Source organism: Heteronotia binoei, chromosome 7 (genome assembly GCF_032191835.1).
Source record: "Heteronotia binoei isolate CCM8104 ecotype False Entrance Well chromosome 7, APGP_CSIRO_Hbin_v1, whole genome shotgun sequence".
NCBI classification, from domain to species: Eukaryota; Metazoa; Chordata; class Lepidosauria; order Squamata; family Gekkonidae; genus Heteronotia; species Heteronotia binoei.
The window spans coordinates 89,598,635-89,617,324 of NC_083229.1; the positions used below are offsets into that span (position 1 = coordinate 89,598,635).

At 40.8% G+C, this 18,690-nt stretch overlaps 1 protein-coding gene across 2 annotated transcripts in view; it reads left to right on the plus strand.

Moving 5' to 3' along the window:
- Positions 1–18,690, plus strand: part of LDLRAD4 (low density lipoprotein receptor class A domain containing 4) — a 405,903-nt gene that overhangs the window by 138,529 nt on the left and 248,684 nt on the right. For both annotated transcript variants that reach the window (XM_060244045.1, XM_060244044.1), the window contains exon 2: positions 5,332–5,798. In XM_060244045.1, the coding sequence (XP_060100028.1) occupies positions 5,759–5,798 (40 nt within the window). In that variant the 5' untranslated portion in view covers positions 5,332–5,758. The remainder of the gene's footprint in view (positions 1–5,331; positions 5,799–18,690) is intronic.

Genomic DNA, 18,690 nt, shown 5'->3' on the forward strand with positions numbered 1-18,690 from the left:
GGGTGCCAGGACAGGCAGTTCAGGAGAAGGTGCTGCAGCTACTTGCAAAAATAATTAACTGAAGCAATCACAGCTAATCACAAGCATTGTGCAGTGCAGCACGGTGTGAATTAGCTGAAGTAATATACAAATAAATATTTTTTAAAACCTGTTTTCTGGTATAGTAACTTGTAGGGTGTGGCTGTAAAGTGAAGGGGTGTGGCTCCATGATGTCCCACTGTAGCTATGGGCCCTATGTGAATGAGCTCCTAATTATATGGCTGATGTTGTTGGGTATGTGACCGTGTCATGAGTACGTATGGAACAGTACTAGCATTTCAGTTTATATCGGGGCTTATCTCAAGCATCAGAATGCATTTGTCAGTCTTTAAAATGTCACACGATTCTTCGTTGTTTTAGCAATTTAAAAAATTAGTTACAGTGATTTGTTTTCATTTTCCTTTTGTTTTGGTGAAGTGGTTCAGTAGTTGAGGTGGGTTGTGCCTTAAGAGTTCTTGATAATTTGGACAGAGGTAGGTAGGGGTTGTCTTAGTGATCTGGGGGCCATGGTTCAGGATGTGCCCTCGAATCACTGCCTTCTGGCAGGCCCCCCTATTACTACCATGCAAGAAGGAGGTGGGCATGTGTGGATTTCACTGAGTTGGCCAACTGCTGCCTGAGCCCTGGAGTGGGCAAACATACATAGTGGCTGCCAATTCAATTGCTGCTGAAGTCCTGGAGGGGGGTGATCATGTTCTGCCCCTGCTGGCTCTTCCTCTTCTTTTCCCTTCTTTTTCCCAAGGAGGGGGTTCATGGGTGGCTGGGGTGCAACCAGCCTAGGGCCTGGGCAATTCCACAGATGCCCTGTGAACTCAGACCACCCCTGGAGGTAGGCCAGAAACGTGGACTTAATTGATGGGTAAAAATCTCAGTGCAAGTGCCATAATTTTTAAACAAGCATGCAATTAGAGTTTAAAGAGATTTTTAGAGATTAAATGTTTGTGTAATTTCCACTGCATAACTGAGTTATCGCAGCAGGTAACCAGCTATGGTTGAAACCATTTTAACTTCCTCTCTGTTCCAGATGCTTGCTCGTATCAGTCTTGTTTTGCAGATTGCCAATACTGGGCTGTAAAAAGTCATTGTCTGCCTCAGTGCCAGGAACAGCCTGCAGCCAATAGTGTCTGGAATCCTTTAGGCGCTGTTTGCTTGTCTGGGCGATGTTCTGTTTGCGCTTCTTTATTTAGCACCCAGACAGAAGATGTTGACTTATGGGACAGCGTAAATAAATCAAATTAATTCTTGAAGTGTGGTTTGGTTTGCAGGAACAAACCAGAATTCATTCTGCCCATTAAGGTATATGAGGGACTGGGGCCCTTTCCCCGAGATTCTTTTGGCTCCTGGACAGCTGCTGTTCACAATAGATGCACTGTCATAGCACTGACTGTTCTAAACTTCCAGGAAGATGCAAAATCTGTGAGCATTTCCTCAATACATGTGGTGCCATAGTCTCATCATTAAACTATTCTGTGCATGATTAAGCCTTTTATAGGTGGACGTCTCGTTCGCATCTAAGAGCTCAGTTGTGCTGAGATTGTAAAACAAGTGTCAAGGTTTAGCCTTTTAGCAAATGAATAGCACTGACAGTTTCTCAGTTGATTTCATTGGTCCTGGATTAGTTCAGCAGTTAATTAACTTATGTTGGGGCAGATATAAATGTGGTATTCTTTCACAGTGGCAGGTAGATTGAAGCCTGCACCAAGAATTTTATTGTCTAAAACTGGAATGTAGCTTGGTGAGCTACCTTGATCTTTGAGTTCTTGAAGCCTCCTGTAGGCACAGTAAAAGAGGACAATATTTGCCCCCGTGATTTGGAAGGCTGGACCTGTTCAAAAAACTAAGAGCCTGGCTTTGTACTTTGTGCTTCAGACTTGTGCTTCCAGTTATTTTCAATTTCTTCCAAGCACCAGATATGATATACTACATTCCCTGCTGGATGAACTCCTAGGTGTCTTCTGTACTGGTGTTATGATCTGGTAATGCTAATGTGAACTGGGGTTTTTTTTCATGCTTCCATGAAGGACTATGTTACATTTGTGCACCTTCTGACTGTTTGTGAGCTTTCCTAAACTCGTTTTCTGAAGATGTTTTTGGAAAGATTGCAGCAAAATCAAGGTGGATGCCATGTGCATGGTGCTTACTGGTGCCCAGTCTCTCTTGGCAGCTATTTCTTCTCATACTACTTGGAAGGGTTTAAAAAAAAATTCCAGACCAGTAGTTCACATATTGCAATAGCATTATAACACAATAGTGATATATCTAATGTAGTTATGATGAAAGACTTAAAGACCTTTAGTGGTGTGTGTGTGGAGGGGTGGCTACAGTAGGGTGCTGGGGGAGGGAAACCATGTGGAGGTCCTGTTGCTGCTGTACTGCACTGGCAATGTGGAAATATCAGAGAATCATTGTCATGTGGAAGACCCTTTAGTTTTGGGGGTGTACACTAAAATGTGCCTCTTTATTGCCTGTTTTGTCAGGTCAGGACATTTTGGCAACACTTTTTGATTGATTTGACTCCTGAATAATCCCAGAGTTATCATAATCCCAACAGGAAGATGAGGTAGTCATGGAAATTCTTAGGTGTAGGTTACTATAGATATATAGTTTTAGGAATTGTGCAGTTCTAAGTAACAGTGGCATTTTAGTATTATAGTAACACTGTTGAACCTGAACTAAATTTTGCTTTAGGTCGTGCTGACTCAAACATTTTTTAATTCCAAAAGTGTTTTGGAAAATGCCTTATGAAAAATGTCTTTGTGTCTGCAGAACACTGTGGAATATTGCTTAGTCTGTTGGATTCTCTGGAAGGGTTTCTTCCAGCTGTATACTCATTTTCTCTACCATCTAACCAAGAGGCATTTTCCTGAGTTGTTATTATATATAAAACAGAATATACTAATAGAAGAGGGAGCAGGAGTATAATCTGCAATGAAATGGTGGCATTCATTAATCTCCCTCTTCTATATAGAGATAAAAATAGCTGTTATTACTTTTATGAGATGGAATGAACAACCATGGAAGTATCAGGGCATTTTAGAGCCAGAATAAAACAAAGGTCATCTCAAGAAGCTGTGAGCAGCTGCTAACAGATGTCTCTTAGCCCTAGTTTTAAACACATCTGTAAAACATAAAGGAAGGGAGGTCATGAGCCAGAGACTGTGACAGTGTGAAGAGGCATCTTATTTCTACATGGCTGTTTGGGTCAGTGCAATGTGGGCAGCTTCTGGGAAGGTTACTCACCTCCTTTTTGCCTGTGCTAGGGGCTGAAACTATGGCCCACACACATCTTACTGCAGATTTTCAGAACAGCAAGTCTTTAATCTTGACTTTGGATTCTGAACCCACCTTATGCATCATTCTTTTTCCTTTGGTGTATTTATTCTGCAGCTACAATTTTAAAAATGCACTTTTCTAAATTGGGATGAAATGTCACTTGTTGTGACGTGTGTGTGTGTGTGTGTGGGTTCCAAAGTTTTTAAAAAGAATATATGCAGCTGCCCTATCACAACTGTGCAGTAGCATCCAGCAGATGGCTTCCATTTGAATCCTTGTGATTCAGATTTTGTGCATCCATTTTAGCATTAGTTTGTTGAATGAAAGGGAAGAGAACAGAACTGCAGGCAAAGGGGGAAGACCTGATCCTGAAAATGATCAGATTTTTTTTGAAACTGATAAGGAGCTGCAAACCCCTGTTTTCCATATTGCCAAGCACAAGGGGATTCTCTGCTGTGTTATCGGACACTGTGAAAAAATGAGAAAGAGTCACACAATCTCATATATGAGGAGACGTGTTGAGTGTACAAAATGCATGATAGAACCCACTGACACTGTCAATGAAAGTTGTGATCATTGGTGATGTGTGCGCGCACACGCCTCTGCAAAGTTGGCTGCAACTCCACCATACTTTGCACAGGGTTACAATTTGTATGGGAGAGGAGTCCTCTGGCAGAAGTTCTGAAGAATTTCTGTAGTCTTGTGCTACTACAGTGGGGAAAAGGGGGGTGTTTTCACTATTGCCCTAGCGCAGCTGCATACTAATGCTAATGTCCTGCCCTTCCTTGCAAATTTGTGGGTTTTTTTCTTTGTGGTTATGTAATTTGTTCCTATGCACTGGTTGTGATCTCCGCAGTTTTTAGAGCCTGTCGAGTATGGGTTGCACTCTGCCTTCCAAATGGATCAATCCCTAGTGATTCTTAAGTTCGGTGGTTTGCAGAAGGTTCATGTGGTTCACCACCAGAGACTGCCAAAATGATTCCCCTCCCCCCCCCCAATTTTGTTCACTAAGGCATTAAAGGGGAAAATATTTTCAAAGCTTTAAATTGTCCATCTCCAATTCTCTCTCTCATTCTTTATCTCTTTCTTTTTACATCTCATGTCAATTTAATTCATGCTGATGATTTCCCCCCCTTTATTTTGTTTGCTTGCAGCACAGAAATCCTTCTTTTTTGTTGCTCTGGGGATGCTGCCATTTGCCTCCTCTCTGACCCCCCTTTCAAGTCAATACTAAACCTTGTGCAATTTTAAATTTTCCTCCATCATTTTAATTTTTCCCTCCAGTTTTTCCAAACAAAGACAATAATCTCTCTTCTATCCCACATGGCTTTTCCCTTAGGTAACCTTATTCATATGGACTGATTTCACTGGGTTTGACGCTGTTGAGAAGTGGTTTTTAAAATCTTGCTTCTCCACAGTGGTGGGCCACCTCCCAGCTTTTCTTCAATCTTTTCCAAATCAGCTTTGCTGTGAAGTTTAAATATCACAGCCGCACCAGGATGGCTGCTGAGTGGGTAGGAATGTTTGAATTTCCTAGCCCTGCCCACATGGCAACCATTTTTCCTGTCCCTGTCTTGCAGCGCTTGGAAGTGCACAGAATGTCTAGTAGTTCGTTCCCTGGAGAGCTTTCTAAAATGGCAATAAGAGACCTGATAAAATGATAATTATAGTTTAGATTTGAGGCTTTGAATGTTTTTGTTTTTCCCTTTTATCTGCAATCTAGCTATTGTATTTCTACCTCTATCTTAACTAAATTTGACTTTTGAAATGTAACTAATATTGGATTCTAAGATACATATGGATATCTTCAGCACTCTCTCTCTTTGCACTTCAAAGAATTGTGTGGTCACACTTTGTGTCTCAGCAGAATTGTGGCATCTTCCTTCTTTTAATATACACATTCAGTCCCTTCTAAATGAGGCATGTGTCTGTACATGTGTTGAGTTATTCCCTAAATTTTGTAAATCTGGGTATAAATAATAAAAAAAAATAATCTCATCTTTTTTTTTAATTTATCAGTTTGCCTGACAGCTCAAAGAACACAGAACACAAGGGAAGACCACCACTGGCTGAATTTGAAACGAAGGACCATGCAAAAGCCAATGATGCTGTCTGAACACAGGATTAGAACTAGATTTTGAAGGGAAAAATAACATCTGTATGGAATGACTGCTTTCCTTTAAATGGACACCATGGCAATAGTTCTCTGGCAGGACGGCTGAGGCACCAGATCTGCATTTACCATTCAAGCTCAACATATCCCTTTTACCTGGGACTCAGAGAACCTGGTAACAAGTGGGAGTAGGTACATGCCAAATGCAGGATTGTGGGGAAGAAATTGACATTGACAAGCTAAGATGGAAGTAACTTGACAGCTTCAAACCTAGAAGTTTCATCTGGAAAGGACAGCTTAAGACTGGATCACAAGCTTTACTGGGAGAGCAGTATGCAGGAAGCTGGCTTTCAGGCCACAAATGCTTTCACAGGTAAGGATTTTGCTATGATTTCTGTTTTAAAAAATATGTTTCCCTTGAAAATAAATATAGTTCCCATTTACAAGAGAAACTGAGAAACTAGTTTATGTAGTTTAAGAGCGGAATAGTTTATTGTTTAAACTTGATCAATGTAAAATGGCTGGAGGCAGGAGCTATGAACACAGTTCTTCAAAATGGACACACCTAGCAAAGAGCATGGTACTTGCATGCTCTACAGCCATTTCTCTTTTACTGGCACAGAATCGGTGCCTCACCAACTCAGGAGAGAGTCCTTCTCCCTGTGCTAGTGTGCATTTACATGTCATGCAAAAAAGAGGTGAGTGGGGCTGTTCCTGCACTTGAAGGGGCAAGGGGGAAACAAGAGTTTCTGGGGACACCATGCCATCTGCTGGATCTGGATCTGGGCCTCATAGCAATTTTTAAAGAACTACAGATGCATTTCAAATGGCATCAGTGGCCACAGAATGGACTGTGGCTGCTGTCACTTTGTGTTTGTCTCTCAGTGCTAGAGGCTGAGGGATTCTCTTCATCCCTTGCTTGTTGAGTGTGGTTGGAGCCTCCCCTTAAGTCTTCCTGGTGGGCCATTGCTGCTGCAGTCTTCTGATATTTTTATGGATGGAGTTGACATGCTAGGATACTGATGCCTTGTATTTATTCCTGTTTATATGACATATCTTTTACTTGTTTTTTGTTATAAGCCAAATTGAGTATTTTAAACAAAAAGATAGAATATAGGGTTGATTTAAATGTGGTGCATTTAGGAAAGAGGAACTTATTCAGGTGACATGATGGTGATGGGCACCCAGTGTCTCATTTAAAGTGGTCCCTCAGCCACTAGTAGGGTTAGACCAAGGGATTCAAGTCTATGAGCACCAAAAGAAGATGCCCCTAATTCTCCCATTATTTCAAATGGAAATAAGACATTTAAAAGGAGCGCAGTCCCTTTAAATGTGATGGCCAGAACACCCTTTGGAGTTCAATCGTGCTTGTCACAACGTTGTTCCTGGCTTCACCCCCAATGTCTCCTGGCTCGACCCCCAAAGTCCACAGATATTTCCTGAGTCAAATCTGGCAACCCTAGCCACTAAGTGTGTGACATTAGCATGCCCAGACATCTGTATCCTAAGCAGGCATTGTGCAGGTGTGCTAATATAGCACACATGGAAGGATTGCATCTATAGTGTCCCAATTTAAATGAGATGCTGCAAAAGTAAGAAGTCACATGGGTAAGTGCCTTTTGCTTGCCAGCAGCATATTTAAGTTGGTCCTAAGTTTTCCAAATTAATAAATTCATATGAGACTGTTTTATACTCAAGTACAATGAACATCAGGTGAGAAGGCTGCATTCTGCATTTTCAACCTTGTTATCCTTTAAATGATACAGGAGTATCAAAGAGGGCAGGTTCAGATGGAAAAAGTCTTACATTAAGTTCTCTGGAGGCTGTGAAAAAAATGCAAGAGCAGAAAGAAAAGTTAATGTTATGATCAGTCCCCTAACTGTTCTTGTTCAGTAGAAACTTATACCTAGATCTTCAGAATATCATTTGAAAACTGAAGGGGCAGCCCCTGAATAATTAATTAATACCCCTAATAATAATAATATTTGTCATATTGAGTAAAAATATGCTTTGTCTTCAAACTAAGGGGTCTGTTGTAAAACTTTAGTTAGAAACTGACTCTACCACCCGGTGGGTGTGAGCTCCAGCTGTAAGATTAGATAAGGGAACAGCCTCCTACAGGCGACTTGCTGTAAATAGATAGCGTAGAGGCATCGTGTCAAGGAATTTTACCAGGGGGAATTTAGTGGAGGCGGGACCTTTTGAAATCAGATAAGCCTGTGTGCCTGCCTGCTTGTTTTCGGTGTGAATAAAACTGTCTGTATGTAGAATGATTTTAACTCAGTCATTTTGGAGGCCCATGCCCGACTGGGTTGTGCTTATGGTACCATAAAGCAAACCTCGCTTCAAACCAGTAAGTCTGTGCAGACCTCGTTATTTCTCTGCTTCATTTTGGTGCATTGACCAATGGGAAAATAACGGGGTAGGACATTTCTTTCCCCTTGGGGTAGCTGTAAAACTGTCTGCCTTCCACCCTTGTGGCGGGAAGACTGGACTAGACGCCACAGTCACATTTTTGATTGAGTCCAGCTCTCTCCACCCCGGTGGGAGAAGATGTCCGGTTTGCCAACCAAGATCCTGTGCCTGGTTGAACCAATGTGTCCAGGGAATTGGAAGATCTTCAGGATTGTGAGTATGAACTGTCTGGAAATTCTGATTACCTTTCCTTAGGAGAGACGAAGGGCCTGATCACCCCTTAAGCACTGTCTGTTAGGCTCTGCTCTGGAGCTGAAGCACAGAAGCTAGGATCTGGGAGGATTTCTGTGGTGTGTATGCATGTGTGAATGAGAGGAGACGAGGCCTCTAAGCGAGAGGGACTTTCTCTTGCGCAGTTCCCAGTAGGGAGACCTCACTGGGTCATGTGAGAGAGGAAGTGAAAACCCCCAGGGCTCCCTAGCTGCCAGACCCCTTACTGGCAGCTGCTGTTTTCTGTTTTCCCTAGAAGTGTCTTGTCTAAATGTCTGGTGCCATGGGTGGAAATCAGTAAAAAACCCCGCTAGAGTACATGTGTAAAAACTTGAAGGGACATTTCTGTGAAATCAAACAGCTTGCTAAGAAAAATCAGGAACTCCAGCAAAAGTTAGAAGTTAGTATTAAAAAAAAGGAAACTGCCAACCTTTTGCAAACTGTCCTAGAATCTTACAAATCCACAGAGAAGAGGCTAGAAATTCTAGAAGTACTGGGTAAGAGGAAATATAACAGAACAAATGTAGGAGTTCAGCCTCAGCCTTCCTCTCCTCCTCATGAAAATGAGAACACAGTCCCTATTTCAGTTCTCTCATCTCAAAATCATGGAAGAAATGTGGTCTCTGAGTCTACACAGAGTTCCACACTCATGCCACAAGGTATTCCTTTTAGCAAAAACTTGTTCCAGGCACTTCTACACGACCAGATCTTACTCATTCTTGCAAGAAGCTTCCTGCCCTTAACTCATCCCACTTGGGGAACTTAAAAGCCAGAATTCTGGGGAATGTCAGAGAATGGTAGTTCCACATGGGCAGACAAGGCTCCTTTGTCCCTAAACCTCCCCCCGCCACAAAAAAATCTAACTTTTAAATTTGAATGTCTCTTAGAACAGAGAAACCTGGCTTTGTAACCTGGCTCTCCCCTTAACAAAATAAAGAAACAGAAAAGCAATGATTTGGACTAAAATTAGACGAGGCCAGTTCTCAAGGGTGAGGCCTGGAGATCTCCTGGAATCACAGCACAAAGTTCCAAGCTGCAGACTCAGTTTTCTCTGCAGGGTAATGGAAGTTTGGTGTGAGTGGGAGCTCAGAGCCTGGTTCTCTGGGGATCGCATCTTTCTTTAGACTTCCATTCTAGATCTCTAGCAATCTGTCCTGCCAGGATATGGCAATCCCATTCAGGAAATAAAACTAACTGCAGAGAATTGGCCTTGCCCAAAAAATCAGTTCTCTGTTAGCCCAAAATAACTTAGGTTCGGCCCTTTTAAAATGCAACCAGGATGCAAACTAAGCAAATACAATTTATTGTCATGATTGAGAGAGAGATTCAGAGAATTGTACCTTTATTTTCACTTTTAAAATGCCAGAACCAAATACCTCTGAGAAAGAGAGATTAAACTAGTTTTGTTAAATATTTACTGCTTCAGTTCTATAAATTTCAGGCTCAAGGAAAGGCCTCTGAGCATGTACAGAGAGTGCCTAAGATCAGCCCAAATTGGAGCCTGGCCTAAAGAAGTTAAAGATTGCAAATTTGCAGTCCTCCTGCCCTTCTCCCATTAGGGAAGGAATGCTAATCCTCTTCTCTTTACTCAATCTGAAATCTTTAACAGAACCAGAAAAGGCAAAAGGAATATAATTTTTTTGAGAATGCAGTGCCCTGAGATATTAAGAAGGAAAGGAAATTTTCACTTCAAGACTCTCCTCTTAATGCACAAGCAACCAGGTGTCTTTAGAGAAAGAGACCCGTCTTCTTTTATAAATCAGATCCATAACTAGCCAGTGAAGAAGAAATTTGGTCATTTGAAAATCTTAACTATGTGACTAAGTTGATGGAAAACTCCAGGTATCACCTTTTTCACATGCAAATAAGGAAACACCCAGAGCTTGAATTTTCTCCTCTCGTAATTAGAAAGAAAACCTTGTCTCTGATACAAAGCTAATCCAGTCTCCTTAAGAGAAGTAAATTGCCAACATCTTTGCAAAGAGTCAAAGTTTTCTCTTTTGCAAAGAACTTTTGTCCTAGCACCTTTAGCTGGATTTTGGCTAGGAAAACTTTTGCAGACTCTCTTTAGCTGTTTTAGGAAAGAAAAGACACTTAGCCAAATTTAGTCTTAATTGTAGAAATAAGAAGTGTAAAATCTGAGTCCCCACCAGACAGATATCTCATCACCTTCCCCAACTTGTGTTTAAAAGTTGTTTAACCTGAAAAAAACCTGTATCCTGGAAAATTTATCAAGATCAGATAAGAGAATATGGGGATTAACTGCCCAGCAAGGTTTATTATCTTCTCCTTCTAAATTTTGTTAAACCAATTTTCTCTCTCCCAGCCTTAGAGAGAGAAGGATCTTTTATATATATGCCCCATGGTATCTAAGGGGGGAGGCACAATTGAGATATTTTTCTGAATTCTCATCTTCTCCTGATTTTGGGTCTAAAGATACAAATTCAAACTTTTGAAATTCTGCAAGAATGTCTCCACAAACAAAATGAATAGTTCTAGAAGACCACCCCTGGCCAGGAAGATGCCTGGAGGGAAGATGTGCATATGTTGAAAGAAGCAAGTCAGTTTGAAAGCTCCTTGGGTTGCTCAAAACACTTCTTTGTTTTGCAAGGGTGCCAGTCTTCAGGTGAAACCTGGAGATCACTCCCAAAAATATAATGTAATGCCCAGAACATTAAGGCCAGTGCCTCTGAGAGAGAAAGTGTCCAAGAAAATGGACTGCACATCTTGTAATCTTCACATTTAATCCAAATATTCAGAAATCTCCATCCTAGAGCTGGCATCCCAACATTCCACTTACAGCTAATCCTTCTCTGCTAGAGAAAAGGCCCCGCCTGTAAACTGCCCTGAGGCAAAGAGTTGTCCTAGATTAGAAGCTTTTCATCTGATAATTTTTTTTTTTTGCTTTACCTTTTGAGTCTGAAAATATTTTTCTAGTGGCTGTTATCAGTTTCCCCTGTAAGATTTTGTAGCTTTAATTTTAAGGGGAACACTTTTAAGATATTCAGCTTGTGATCGCCTTTGTTTTAAAGAAATGGTGCACCTAATAGAAGATCTTTTTTTTAATCTGAGACAATGGGTTAAAAGTTTATATTTGCAATTTTGGGTTTACATGGAACATCTTTTTCTGCTAAAACAATACAGTATCAAACCTTTTGGAAATTTTATTTCTCTTGTGATTTCTGTTAAGTACATCTCATACCAGGAGCATGTGGTCTTCAAGTGTTGCATCTAACACAGTTTTCTATTTTACTTTGAACTGCTTCCCAATTTTTCATTCATTTAAATCTGAAAATTCCTTTTGTTGTTGGTACTGAATATTTATTTTCTGAAAAGAACAGTGTTTTAAAATTCTACCTCACAAATTTTGGTTCCTACAAGACCTCTTTTCATTTGAAGTTATAGCATGTGTTATAGAAGAACATCAGTACCCTTCCTTGGGTAAAACTATCCCTCTCACTGTGATTTTTCTCTCTTAAGTCTTGAGAAACTAATACTTTGTTTTATCAGTGACCCAGTTATTCTCAGTGTCGTGTTTCCCATAGAAATACCTAAGAACATAAGAGAAGCCATGTTAGATCAGGCCGTCACACAGCGGGCAAATACACACACACACACACACATATACATACACACACACACACACACACACACTGTGGCTAATAGCCACTGATGGACCTCTGCTCCATATTTTTATCTAACCCCTTTTCTAGATTTGTTGGTAATTCACTAGGCAGAATTCCTGAAAACTTTTGTTCTTCATTAGAAATCTGGACTTTAATAATGTTCTGCATTCCTCAAATGTATATCTTCATTTGCTCTCTTAATGTCATTTATAGTTATGTTCCATCTATGAACCGTGCATATCAATCTTCCTATTTAGCTATTTGGTGAACCTCTTACTTGTGGAAAGAGGCATCTACATGCTTATCTATCTTATTTTATGCCTCCATCTATAGTATTTTGTTAGAGCTTGACCTTTTCTGAGTGTTTTGTTTAGAAAATCCTTTCTATGTTTCATGTTCTTACCATGGTAGGACTCCAATTCTGCTTGATTTTGTTTCAATCCAGTTTCCAGTTCTGGCCAGGCTTGCTACTGGATAACACATTTCCGTTTGCTTCTTTTAAGTTTCTGCCTCTCCATTATTTCAACCTTCTTCGTCAAGGTGCATGTTTTAGCACCCTGCTTTATGCATCAGTTTTGAATTATATCTTTGCACTGCCCCACACATCTCCTTGGCTGTGCAAGCTCCTTACTAGGTTTTCTCCTAAGTTCATATATATCGTGCATGCTTATTATAGGTAGATTTAAGAACTATTTTTTGTGTTTGTCAAGGTGTATTAACCAGAATTTGCTTTCCAGGATTGTTTTGTTTTATATGAAGGAAACCTGGACCTGCAATTCAAGTTTAGTGCATGCTCATCATTATATAGTAGTTTTAAGAATTGCTGGTATGTCTGCTAAGAATTGTTTGTTTAAGGTTAACTATTATTTGCTTTTAGGATTTTGTTATTAAAGTTTGTTGAAACCCACTCTCACACTCTCCTGTGTGAGACCCATAGAACAAATTTTGGATGAGCTGGCACAGAGAAAAATGGGGTTCAGTGGGACTTGATCACCCCACTGATTTCCAGTGGTTTAAATTCTCTGATGCAGTTCTCTAATCATTTTGGGTCTGATCTCTCGCATACATGTATGTTAAAGCTGGCATTGTTCTATTGAGGCCTCAGTTTTGTTTTGTTTGTTTGTTTTTGACGTTTTTCTTATTTTTGACAATTTCATATATTCTAAAGCTATAGCAAAAGTTTTTCTTCCCTTTTTGTGACCATTTTGATAATCCAAGGGTAACCCCAACTCTGGTAATCTCTTCTTGGAGCTCCAATCTTGTGCACAGTTTCATGTTTTCTTTTTTTTAAATTCATATCTGTTGCAACAAAGTAAAAAGCCTCTCATGAACCTCAAGGAGCATGCTTTCTATACGGTTGTGCACTATCCTGAATAATAAGAAGTGATGCATAGGTTTATATTGTGGATTTGTGTTCTGCATAATGCATGGTGTATGAAATCTGCCCTTTAACATTGGAAGGGTAGAGATCTTGTCAAACTGAAGCTCCATGTGAGGAGGAGGAAGTCTCCAGTCCAACGCAAGTGTGGTAATTTAGCTAATGTGTGCTACCCTATCTTAGGGTTGCCAAGTCCAATCAAAGAAAAATCTGGGGACTTTGGGGGTGGAGCCAGGAGACTTTGGGGGTGGAGCCAGGAGACATTGGGGGTGGAGCCAAGAACAAGGATGTGACAAGCATAATTGAACTCCAAGGGAGTTCTGGCCATCACATTTAAAGGGACAGCACACCTTTTAAAATTCCTTTCTTCCATAGGAAATAATGAAGTATAGGGGCACCATCTTTTGGGGCTCATAGAATTGGACCCTCTGGTCCAATCGTTTTGAAACTTGGGGGGTATTTTGGGGAGAGGCACTAGATGTTATACTAAAAATTTGGTGCCTCTACCTCAAAAAAATAGCCCCCCAGAGCCCCCAATACCAACGGATGAATTCCCTATTATTCCCTATGGGAATCGTTCTCCATAGGGAATAATAGAATGCCCAGTAGACATTTCCCTCCCCCCCCCACGCTTTCTAAAAGGGGGGAGGGCCTCCAAACCAGGGAATCCCCTGCCCCCTCCCTCTCTCTCACACACACACACACACTTACCAGATCTTCTTCCGGAGAACTCTTGCTGTGAAAGTGAAAGCAAAAGAAAGGGCGGGGCTGTTCTCCCAAGCCCTTCCTGCTCCCTGCCCAGCCTTAAAGGGGCAGACATTTTACAAACGGCTCAGGAGCTCTATAATGAAGCCTACAGGTATGTTCTCCCCCCCCTCCACCCCCCACCCCCCGCTTCCCACTTTTTGAAGACCGGGAGATGAGGCTGCAAACCCAGGGGACTCCCGCCAGAGTGGGAGGGTTGGGAAGCCTACCCTATCTCAACAGGGTTGGACTCAGGTTATGGCAATCTGTGGACAGCCAAGAAAAGCACCTACTATTGTTGTTTTGTTTGTTTCTCCAAGTATGTTTTCCAGGCTCTTCCATATCTACCCAGAGGTCCTGAAATTTGCCTGGCCATGCCTCATTGATGTTGGAAGGAAGGCCTCCCCCAGAACCCCAAACAAACTGAGTTGTGAAGAAAACTCATTTCCGGGGAAATTCCTCTGCCTAGCAAAAGGCTAGTTGCCCCAGCTGATCACAACAGCAGCCCCACTGCCACTTTTGGCTGCAATAAAAAACAGATTTCCCTGTGAAAAGACTTGTCATGCATAAAGCACGCAAACCTTACATGAACTCAAGAAAGAAGACTTTTTGTTAGACTAAGGGGAACAAGGAATTAGTCAGGAAATGGTTTTTCTGTTGTAAATAATGTGGCCAAATGTGGAATGCCCGCAACTGGCAATGTTTACAAGTATGTCTGAATGTGTGTACTTTAATCACTCAAGCTACAACAAGGTGTTTGCCATAAAGGCACATGAGTTGATCCAGTTTATAGCATGACACTTGCATATGTCCCTTATTATTGCTTATGCATTTTAGAAATTGAGATGAGTTCTTGTATTCTTGCATCATAGCTAATAATTTTTTATTGATAAAGAAATAAGTTCCCTAGGATCCTTCCAAGATTTATGTTCACAAATTTAGACTGGACATATGTAATTATTCAGTGCATATACCATGAATGGATTTCCCTGTTCAAGTGACTGATTATCTCAAAAATGAAATGTATCTCTGGCCTACTCTTTCCTCTACCTTCTCCTCAAGATCGTCCCAACTTTCAGTGATAGTTAGTTTTCAGTACCAAGTCACATAGTTCCCTTTTTCCCGATTGGATTGCTTTTAAAATTTTTTAACTCATTTATAGCCTATTTTTTGTAGTTGATATTCCTAAGCCCTTCCCCTTTGTCTCAACTGTGTCTCAACCCTGGTTGTTTGAAGTCTGATTGGCAGCGCATCGTGAAATGTGGCACACCCCCCCCAAGGATTGGGCAGTGCGAAAAGGGGGAATTGATACCAGAGTGCTGCCGAATAAAGAGGGTAGCTTTAAAAGATATGGGGGGGGGGGCCTCTCAAGCTAGCCTGTGTGCCCAGAAAGGCCCCATGATGGAGACCAGGAAAACTCCATATTGGAAGGCTGGGCTACATAGCCAAGGCATGCCTCTGAGTGACCTTCCCCCCCCCCCCAACACACATCTTTTCTAGATGGAAAAATACTGGCACCATAGAGTTTTATACCAAAATGCTAGAGAATCCCTCTGTGATGACATTGCTTTTGGGTGACATCACGCCGTACACGCGAAACACACACAAGGGAACTCTCCCTGCCAGCAGTCAGCTAGAACTTGGCAACCCTACTTGTCATTTCTGGGGGTTTCCGCATGTTACTTCTTCCATTGAACCTATGCTAGACCTGAAAAGACAATAAAAAGTATCTCAGAGGTACTTGCTTTCTTCTTCAGAGGGTTAGACCTTTAATTGCAACAGCAATTCTGTCAAGGCTGCATGCTCCTAGTGACTTCAACAGGCCTGTATGATTCTAATGGGAGATGTAGACATGACTATTCAACTGCCAGCTTCTGTGTGAACATTGAACAAAATGGTATAAGAAGTTCCTTTTGTCTATCACAGTAGTGAGATTTTGGTTGCTAGTTAGAGATGGTTAATCTCTTAACTAGGGCTACATCCACATGATGTTGGATATTGTGCTATTATGGTACTGCAATAGATTATTTGCAACTTGTTTTCCTATGAGGACAAGGCAATCCCATTGTGAATGACTGCTGCAGTGCACTGCTAATGTAATATCCTACCACTTGTGGCACCCAATTTTATGAATGCTACTGTTGGTTTTATTCTGTTTTTGATGCAAAAAGTTTTATGTGATTCGATTGTACAAGCTGGTCACTGACTGTAACAATAAACTTGACTTGAATGCAGCCTAGGTTACAGTTTCCAAATTTAGGTTACAATTCTCTGTATTAACCTGGATCTTATGAGTAACTAGTTGTTCTAAAAGCTGCACTGATAAGAGTTCTCAGTGAAATTCAAGATAATAGACTTCAAAATATAGGATTTGGGTGACAGCCCTAGTTGCTGAAACAGAAAATAAAGTATGACATGTGACATCCACCCAAGTTGCAGTTGGTGCTAATTTCTGTTTGTAAAATGTATAGGTTTGTTTGTTTAATATCTCCCAAGGAGTTTAAATGATTTAATGATGGAACATTCTTTGATCATTGCCTGTAGCAAAGCAACTAAATCTCTAAATCACACTTTGTAACAAAACCCTCAAGAATTTCTGAGTGCTGCATGAATGGTAAAGCCTGTATGTTGCAAGGCTGGTATGGAGGTGATGCTTTAGCAGGTGGATTAGTTAATATTATTTTATTTACATTGTGAATTTTTTAAATGTAAATTGTTAGCCACATTTTTTCTGGTTTTGTTGCATATCTAATGACATAATTAGCAATGGCAAATTGTTATTTTTAAACAAAAGTTGTCATAGCAGCATTAATTAAGGCATTTTTGAATCTCATGGAATTAATGTTCTGGAATGTCAGCACTCCTTATCAATGAGGACTTCTGCTGTGTTTATGTTGCCAACATTGTTTTCACAGTCCTAAGGAATCAAAAAATGACTTTGTACTGAAAACTTAGTCCCACAGATGCAAAACTGTGAACACAGGTTTGATGTTCATCTGTTTTTGCCATTGTGAGTGTTGTGTACATGAATCTGCCTTATATGATGGACCATAGGACCATCTAGTCCAATATTCTGTTTGAGCAGTTGTCTTCCAGAATCTCAGGTGGATGACTTTCTCAGCTTTGAGATATAATATCCTTTTAGTTGAAAGTCCGGAGGATGGGAACTGAGATGAGCATGTGCTTTACCACTGAGTATTGAGCTTTTGGAAGCAGCCAGGAGCAACATCAGGTCCTCTTTCAGATAATAAGGATATGTGATAAAATGTGTAGGACTCTTTTGCTTTATTTTGATCCACTGGTTAATGTAAAGATTGCTTTCCTATTGCAGTTCATCTTGTGAGGGGTTCAGTATCCATGTTATGGTTCTCTCACACTCTGTCCACCAGAAATGCACATGTTTAGGTAGGAGCGGGTAACCAAATGTGTTGCAAGCACATTCTTGATAGGCTTCTTTCTCAAAAGGTAACCTGGCATGAATCTAAGCTAGAACTCATTGTAAAGTGTATTGCTAGATCTTGGTTTCAGTGCCAGACATTCAAATTAATAATGGAAGAGAGCACCTACAGCCAGGGTATGAAGTGTCTTTTGGATCACAACTGAGCAGGCACACTGTCACAGTTGGGAAGTATGGCCAAAGGCCACTGGGTCAAAAAGTGAGACTTCCCACATATAGCCTTTTGCTCTCAAGTCCAATGCTTGCGAATTTGCAGATAAATTCCATTGACCTCAGTGGAATTTACCTCTGGGTAAACATGCATTGAATCAGCCTGGAAGCAACTGTGAAAATATCACATCACTCCGGGGTGGGGGTGGGGTGTGTGTGAGATTTTTTAATGCAATCTAATATTATTACAACAGGTATCAGTTTGCTTCAATAAAACAAAAATGGCAAAAATAATTGGCAGAGCGGGGCTTTTATGTGAGCAGATGGCATACAGGAAAGAACAGAGAAACTCCAAGGAAGTGTGAGCTGTCCACTGAGCCTTTCATTCTGTTCCTGTTCTGACTTTATTTCCTAATGCTGAGTTGTCTAATTTTGGATTATGATGATTTTTTGGAGGAAGATGGCCAATTTTTTTTTGACTGCTTTGACACTTGTGTTCTCACTCAAGTTATTCCCTTTTGGTTTAAGGGCAGCCGTAGAGGCATCTTAATGAAGGGAAAGGAATCCAACATTCCAAAGGATGAGCAGAGTCAAAAAGAATCTGTGTCTTTCCAACAAACATCTGTGCACAATCCATTCTTCTGAGAGCAAGATGGGTGAAACAGTTTAAGGCGCTGCCACTGGTAACTTGTGTACAAGCTGCGGAAGGGGGAGCTTTGTGAGCAGGGCAAGATAGTGGCTTGGAAAAGCATGAAATCGTTGTTTGGGGTATGAATGATGCCAAAATTGTATGTTTATCCTGGAGGCTTAGACTATACAAACCTGTAATTTATACTAGTGGAAGATGAATATGCAGCCTGGGTGTGTATTCAATCAGCTCCCAATGTAAATGGAAAAATTGGAGACTGCAGATGACACAGTATTCTGCCTTCCCCCCAAGTCTTATTATACTTGATTTGTTTATCTTGAAAGAAATGCTGTGGGTACTCAGTTACAAATAATGTCTTTCTGTTGTTCCAAGCTTGATGTTGGACAGACATCTGACCTTGCAGGAAAGTGAGAAAATACTTGGTTCAGCAAAACTTCCCTGCAGTTTGTTTAAAAGATTCCGAATTCTACCTGTGATGGAATGCATATTTTGCTTGTTGGAGGAATGTCACTTGCTTGCCAAAACAATGATGCCGTAGTCTTAGAAGCTGTTATATATGTTCCATATGGTACTGGG